Below are 8,520 nucleotides of genomic sequence, written 5' to 3' on the forward strand. Positions count from 1 at the left end.
TTTGGCAAATAAAACCATGAACTATTTCGAATTAACAATTTTAATGTGACTTTTAAATTATGACAAATTAAATCACCATCTTTTCAATTTTTGCAATTTCGTCCCTCGCAAATTTTTCTGATCGTCGGATTGTTGACTTGGAAATTTTGTGGATTAATTCTCCACGTAATGTTCATGTTACGAAAATAGTTTGCAATAAAATTACTAAATATTGAAAAATATGGTGCAAATACAGGATACATCCCTTGCTTATTTAAAGAATTTTTTAATTAAAACTGTACGAAACAACGTCGTTTAGGCCTCACAAAAACTGTAAGAAGATAAAATCATATTATTTTATTTTAAAACTAAAATTACGAAAATATACCTACTACTATTTTTTAAAATCCCAGGGCGGCCCAGTGCTCCGCCCCTGCATATAATTATTCATAAATAACAGTTATCATAGACTTTCCACACCAATTATATATCTTCAAGACAAAAAATTTATGCCAATTTGTGCCTCAGGTTTAATTTTTAAAATTTTTCAATTTCTCAACCATAAAGATATTAACTATATATGGTTTTTTTATATATATTTATTATAAATAATATATTATCTGAGTTATCATGCATAGTATGTCAAATTAAATATATATTTCTATTTAAGTTTAACAAATTTGATTTTAAAAATGTCATCAACTTCGGCTTATTCAATATTATCATTCAAGTTTGAACTCCTATAACAATATCTTTTATGCAATCATGACCATAAAAAATTATTGGCAATCACTCATGTAATTTTTTTTCTTATTATGATTAATTTTCACACATCATCAATTGCAAGAGGCTATATCGAAAGTATGGAATCGTAACTAAAAATTTTAAGTTTTATCGATGATAGAAATGATGGTAGCAATACCACAAACATCATATATAAGAAAATACTCCAAAATATATAACTATGCTTGTATTTTTGTTGAATTATAAGAAATTTAGATTTTTAGCTTATAAATTATGTTTAATATATATATATGTATTTACAAAAAACAAAACTTAAACACGAGATGAATCTTAAAGTTTATTTATATACATATTTTTAGTTTAAACAATCCCAAAATTCGTGGTTCTTTGGTTATCATTAATCAGTAACTAAATTGTAAGAAAATCTTAAATTCATCGCCTCCTCCTATATCTTTAAATTTCTCACTCTGTATCATTAATTTCTGCAGTTACAACTACGTCACATTACTTTTTCGCAATTACGTACATTACACAAATTTATTTTATATGAATAATTTATTTCCAATAAAAAGTGAATATTTTAGCTTTTCTTTTATTTTCCTGATAATTGTAGTGCCTTTTCAATTTGCTATTAATTTTTTTCCTAATGATATTTTCTCATTAATTAATGACGCCATTTAGATATCTACTAGAAATAAATAAATTTATTTAATTTGCAAGAGAAAAATAATACCAACAAACAAATCAAAAAGACTATCAAAATCTATATCGATTTAATGGACCATTTTGGTCATACCATGAATGCTGTTGCCCAGGGTCCCCTCCACTAGTAAATAAAGTTAATTATAAAAACGACAGGGTGTACATTATAATATTTAAATTATTGATATTTTCATGATACACTTTTCAACCTAAAAGAATTACAATTAAATACTTGAAACATCAAACTTTTAATAATTGCACCTTGAAATCCTATGTATCACACCCAAAATTGAGCTCAATTTTAACAAAAGAAGTTAAAAATTATATTGTGTATATTCACTTCAGAATCACTTCCATATCATATCATTACAAGATATACACTTAATTTGACAAACCTATATAATAAATATATTGATTAATACCCAAATTGATCTAGAGAGAGAAAAATAAGACATAACTACATGCATCAAAAAAAGAAAAAAGAAAAGAAAAAAGAAAAAAAAAAGATTTGGAGAGTTTAAGATTCTCCTAATTGAGATTTTCCTTTAGGGCCCTTTGTCCTAATGAAGAGCCTATATTCATCAAAAGTCATGGCTGGGTACAGTGCGGGTCTGTCCGGTGCCAACAATTCCTTCGCTGGTTGTATGAGTAAGTCGCTTTTTGGATTATAGAAATATGCCAATGAAATGCGCTCTTGCGCAGAATTCACAATTACTCTGTGCTCAACGCTTTTGTAAATAGCATTGCTCAACACCTATTATATTTTCAAGAAAAGAATATTGCGTTAATTTAACTGTGATAATTAATTATAATTAAGAATGACACGTACAAGTTAAATGCTAAGTTTCTTTGTGGAGCATCTTAAAATTAAGTCAATTTGAGCTCGATGGATTTATTCCATTGGGACTTTATAATGCATAAATGATATTTCATCCGTCCCAACGAAAGCGGTGCGCTTTTTTTCGGCACGGGATTTAAGGAGAATAATATTGTACTGTAAAAGTGTGTAAAGGTGTGTTGGGATACATTGTTTGTAGTGTAAAATTATTGCCAAAAAAGAAAATGCATCACTTTCATTAGGACGGCTCAAAAAATAATATGCACCATTTTCGTTGGGACGGAGGGAGTAATAAAAAAAATATATGTGTATGTGTTGGTCTAATGATAGGTGGTTAATGCCCAGAGCCGTTACGTATATAAATTTACTTCGATTGAGGCTCAAAAAATCTAAATAACTAAAAGAACGTGTATTGTGTGTTTGTGTGTGTGATCAACTATTTTTTAAGAAAAAAAAAATATCAAACATCATTTTCAATATTCACATGGAGTGAATATGTGAACTCAAAATATGACACGTAAGCATGAGAATATATGAAGGAGAAAGCATTATTATCGGGAAAAAAAATTATCTAAATCCTTTCCATCTTAAATTTTACGATTACTATGAGTTTCCAAGTTAAATAATCCTTTGGAATTTATATTGCCTTTCAAGTTCAGCCACAGAGTTTAATTTCATCCAAACCCACTTTTTTCTTTAATTATTGAGATAACATACACATATATAAAGATAAGGTATAGAATTCCTATATATAACCACGTCAGATATTTTATTTTTATTTTTTCAGTTACGTTTTATATAATTCTAATTCGATATAAGTGCAAATTTTACTATTATATGATTAACATATACTAACCAATTAAATGACGATGATGTAAACATTAATTACATTTAAAATTTGAGAATGAAATGTACATAACATCCGGTTTACGATGAGCACATACTTATAACTTTTTTTTGAGGCAAATATACCTACTTACTTATAAGTACTATAGGTCCCCGAGGGAACACCAAGCGGTGCGAACTCCTATCTACGAACAGTGAGGTTCAAGATTCAAACCTCACCGCTCCTCCTTCACCAAAAAAAAAAAAAAAAACTTATAAGTACTATAGTTGTAGTTTAGTATGTGCATTGTCTACAATACCCTTCGAGTTATCCTCATAAACTTTAATTATATTTTTTCATTCAATTATATTTTCCATTTATATTATTCAAGAGCACTATATCTCATGTCACTTCCATGGACAAAAAAGTAATTAAGAGGAGTAATCACATAATAGTAAATTATATAATTAGTTTGTCTCATTTTGTGTGTGTATGTGTTATAACTATTATGAAGGCAAGTTGAACACAAATTAGTCACATTAGATGTGCTGATTTGAAAGGTGACTATCTAACTAACAATTTATTTACCATATAATAATACCCCATTATAAAATAAATTTTTTATTTATATACATATTCGGCCCCTATATATTTTTGGGTAAACATACTTATTCTTTCAAATTTAAAGATAATAATATCATGATTGTAGAATACAAGTCGTATCTAGCATTTACAATATTCGATTAAAATATGGGAGTTAATTGTAAAAATAGGACCGTAACTTTCGGTATTTTCAAAAATAGAACTATATTTTACGGAATTTGAAAATAAGGACTATATATATATATATATATATATATATATATATATATATATATATATATATATTACAAAATTTGAAAATGATGAATATAACTTCCATTTTTTACATTTACACTCCGATAAATGAGGATATATAATAGTGTAAATGTAAAAAATGAAAGTTAATTATAGTTCTCATTTTCAAGTTTCGTAACATGTATTCCTATTTATGCGGAACACTGAAAGTTACGGTATTATTTTAATAATTAGCTCAAAATATGACTATATGATTTTATCGTTATAAGGGTACAAGTGTTCTATTAATTTACTAAAAATACTTACAATATTCTATTAAAGCATGTAAATTATCTATAACGATATGATTCGTTACAAATTTTTCAAATTTATATAACGATATTTTATCGTTACAAGGATACAAGTGTCCTATTAATTTAATAAATTAAATATTTACAGTATTCTATTAAAATATATAAAATATTATTTTTGTTAGACAATTGTACATTAGCAGTATTTAATATTTTGGGACATAAAATAAAAGTCACTAAAGGCCAATTTGGCTAAACATTATTGGACCCACAACTTTTTCTCTCTAACCTGGAGTTGATTTCTCATGTTTTGGATTTGTTTGATTGAAAATTGAAAAGGATGGTAGAAAAGGTACAAAAAATCAAATGGTTATCATTATAATATTTCCACGTTTAATTAATTGTTCTTTTATGATTATATTTTTATGAGGAGAAATCCGCAGATGACAGACTCAATTGTACTATACATTTCGTACTACACATTTCGTGTACGTAATTATGTGTCGTTAAAATTTCGAACACATAATTTTTACTAACAACTACACCTACCCAACTAATTAAACAATGGTTACACAATTTGGTTTAATTTTTGGCCCTACTAAAAAATTACCTAGTATTTCCATGTGCTGTGACCCTGCAATTTTGAATAGATTTTTTGATTTTTATTGAAAAGTTTTCTATCCCAAACAAATAATTAGTTCATTATAATTCATGGAGCATAGTCACATGAAAATAACATATATAGAGTCAGTGTATACGTATTACCAGAACCGATCACCTACTCACCGTGGGCATGCATAACGTGCCCACCATAATGTGACAATTGTAATTATAGTAAGATAATTTTAATTAGAGTAAGATTTATTAGTTATCTTTCCTAATTAAAATTGCCACATCAATGGTGGGCACGTTATGCTTGCCCACGGTGGGTAGGTGATCGGTTCTGTACGTATTACCCCCTACGAAACTTTAAGATTAAATGTTGACGTTAATAAAACCAAATTCAACGAGAGATATACATAATTTCTTGATCATTATATATGCACCAAGAATTCTAAGCATAAAAAACTTACACCTTAGAGATTATATATAATGTTATTTACAAGATTTAAAGTGATATCTTTCTGCACGTCAGAATTGTATTTTAATATTAACTGGATTCCAATTGATATATTTACGACATACTAACAATATACTGTGCTCGAGGTATTACTAATTATACATACGAAATAGAGTATTCGAATGAATTATTATCAGCCAGCAAATACAAATACATCGAGATTATATAGATTAGTAAAAATGACGTCGTTTTTGTGTGATCTAAACAACACTATTTTGTAACAATTTCAATTAAAAATTTGTTCAAATTATAAAAGAATTGCATCCTATATATATCTGCATTGCACCCTAGCTAGTTTTCAATATTCAGCAATTATATTGCAAGCGACGTCATAACATGAATATTACGTGGCGAATTAACTAAACCACGCAAGCTCCAACTCAACAATTCAGCGCTCGAAAATAATTGGGGAGGGACGAAATCGCAAAAACTAAAAATGTGATGATTTAATTCGCCAAATATAAAAAATCACGTTTAAATTACAATTTCGAAATAATTCGTGATTTTATCTGCAAAACCTATCTATTATTGACCGACTGTTATAATACTCATATATTTTTCTTTTTAAAGTTGTGTTATATATAGTAATAGGCTAAAGTAAATATTGGAGCAAGCTTTGTATAAGTGGGTTGATAAAATTAATGAGCTAGATATATGATGAATAAAATAGAATAATAACCTGAATTTGATCACCGATGTTAACGATGAAGGCATGCGGAGCGGGTTTGACCGTAATCCATTGGTTGCCCCGTCGGACTTGGAGCCCCGGAACATTCCGATCCGGCAGCAGAAAGGTCATCCCGCCCGGATCCGAATGCGGGGATAGGCCAAGGGTGAGGTCCGGCTCCGGGCATTTCGGGTAGAAATTGACCCGCAAACATGCCCCGACATCCTCCCCTCCAAACGAATTTTGCAGGAAATCTTGTCTTAACCCAAGGCTTATCGACAGGATCTTTAGCAAAACCCCACCTAACCTCACGATCTCTCTAGAATACTCATCCATCGCCTCCCTATAATTAAACATTAATTACTCATTAATCAACAATTAAAACCACGTGATCAATTGTTTTAGTGCTCATCCCACTCACAACCCAAGAAGGCACTAGAAAATATAGAGACAATAGTGCCAAAAGGTGAATATATATATGTCTAACAAGAAATATACAATCCAAAAAAGTTTTGTGTATATCTCTTTACCACATGGAGTGTAGCACCATCACCATATATATTTTCATGCACACGAAACTTGCTTGGGTGTGTTTGGGATAATTTGGGTGTGTTTGGGGACAATTTAAGATAACAAAACAAGCAAAAAGCCATCTAGATCTCTTTGGGATAATTTAGGTGTGTTTGGCCAAGAGTCTGTATTGTCTCAAAAATTTATAAGTTATCAAAGTGTTTGAATAAGAGGGTGCTTGGTTGAGCTTATAAATTTTTTAAAACAGCTTATAATGTCTAAAAACAAGCTATAAGCTCCCAAAAATAAGTTAATCTATTCCAAATTATTTTTTCATAATCTTATATGTAATAAATATTTTATAAATATTATTTAATTATAAATTTTTATTTTCGTCATACACCCTCTCAAGTTCACCTCTATTCGATTTTCTCTCTCTGGTAAATACTTTTCTCTCTAACTAAAAAACTCTTTCTTTAGCTTATAAACTCAATTATCCAAACAATTTAACAGCTAATTATAAGCTTTTATGAAACTACATCTTAATATTTTCTTGAAACATCTTATAAGTTTCAAGAACTTATAAGTTCTTTAAAATAAGCTTAATTAGCCAATTAAACATCCTCTAATTAAACTTATAATTAAGCTCATAAACAGATTATAAAATTCTTTTAGAGAGCTTATAATAAACTGAGCACAACACTCTCCTAGTGGTGGAGTGGGTACTGTTAAATCGAAAATCCTAGTGACACCTCAATAGGTTTGAGTATGTCAAACCTAGTATTTTCCATTTCTGGTGGGTACTGTACAAGAATAGAAATACGTACGGCGACACGAATTTCTATCGAAAAAAATATATATATATATATACCTGAGGGAAATGGGGAGGGAGGGCCACTTGTTATAATCCCTCAAGTTGCAAGGGAGGTAGTGGAGGAAGTAGTAATCGCTCCAGTCAAGAATGGCGGCCTTCTCGACGCCGAGGCGGCTGCCGTAGCCCTCGTAGGTGGCCGGTGAGTTGGCGTAGGCTTGCTTCAGCTCCATGGGCTGGTGGAAGAACTGCCGCCACACCTCCTGCGCCTGGTCCATGAGCTCCGCCCTCACGCCGTGGTTCACCACCTGGAAGAAACCCCAGTCGCGGCACGCCTCCGCCACACGCGCCATCGTCGCGCCGCCGTCGTGGTGGAGCCCGCCCAGGTCGATCACCGGTATGTTCACCTCGCCCGCACCACCCGTGATCTGCTTCAAGGAAGGGCGCGACTCGAGCGGCTTGACGTAGCGCTCCGGAATCTTGGCGCACGCTTCCGATAGGGATTGGACTCGGACTATGGGCTCCGGCCAGTCGCTTGGGCAGGCCATCGTCATATGCATACACTTTTATGTATGTATCTCAATACCAAAAATCGACTTCATATGTGTGTGTGTATATATAGAGCTAGAGTGAATATATGGGATTTAAATATAAATAAAGAAAATGTGTATAATAGGGAGTAGAAGAGATGAGGATGGGTGGTGAAGTTGACATGAGAGAAGAGAACGTGAAATTAGTGTATGATATTCTTGTGGCGGACAAGGGGCTCTTGTGGTGTGTCGATTTACCTTTAGTGGCTTTTTTTGATGAATGGCGAAAGGTTTAAATTAAATAAGGAGTGTAGGGACTGTGTAGAGGCCTTCGTGTGTTGCCAATTGCCATGTGCTTCTGATGTTGTCTCTTTAAATAATTAATACTTCTACAATGTCTTATACATACGCTCTCTCCCTCGTGGACGCAGATTTTAATAAAATGGATGGTGATTTTTACATAGTGAAAGAAAGGTCCCATAAAAATTTGAAATATATGATTGGTCGAAATTGAATCAAGATAATATATATAGGGGAGGGCTACAGTGAAAACACTTCTTAAAATATAAATATAAACGTTTTTTAATGTACGAATTTTATTCAACATGGTTACGAATTCATCCAACATGGTTACGAATCGTGAAAAATAATTTTTTGCTACATTTG

General features: G+C 31.3%; 1 protein-coding gene across 1 annotated transcript; it reads right to left on the minus strand.

Moving 5' to 3' along the window:
* Positions 1-1,739: 1,739 nt before the first annotated feature.
* LOC131005711 (jasmonate-induced oxygenase 2) lies at positions 1,740-8,152 on the minus strand. Its single transcript, XM_057932752.1, has 3 exons — positions 7,385-8,152; positions 6,016-6,346; positions 1,740-2,179 (listed from the first exon to the last, which is right to left on the minus strand). Exons 1-3 carry the CDS (start codon positions 7,882-7,884, stop codon positions 1,943-1,945), a joined length of 1,068 nt encoding a protein of 355 aa, XP_057788735.1. The 5' UTR covers positions 7,885-8,152; the 3' UTR covers positions 1,740-1,942.
* Between the last annotated feature and the right edge of the window lie 368 nt (positions 8,153-8,520).

This window comes from Salvia miltiorrhiza, chromosome 1 (genome assembly GCF_028751815.1).
Source record: "Salvia miltiorrhiza cultivar Shanhuang (shh) chromosome 1, IMPLAD_Smil_shh, whole genome shotgun sequence".
In the NCBI taxonomy this organism is placed as follows: Eukaryota; Viridiplantae; Streptophyta; class Magnoliopsida; order Lamiales; family Lamiaceae; genus Salvia; species Salvia miltiorrhiza.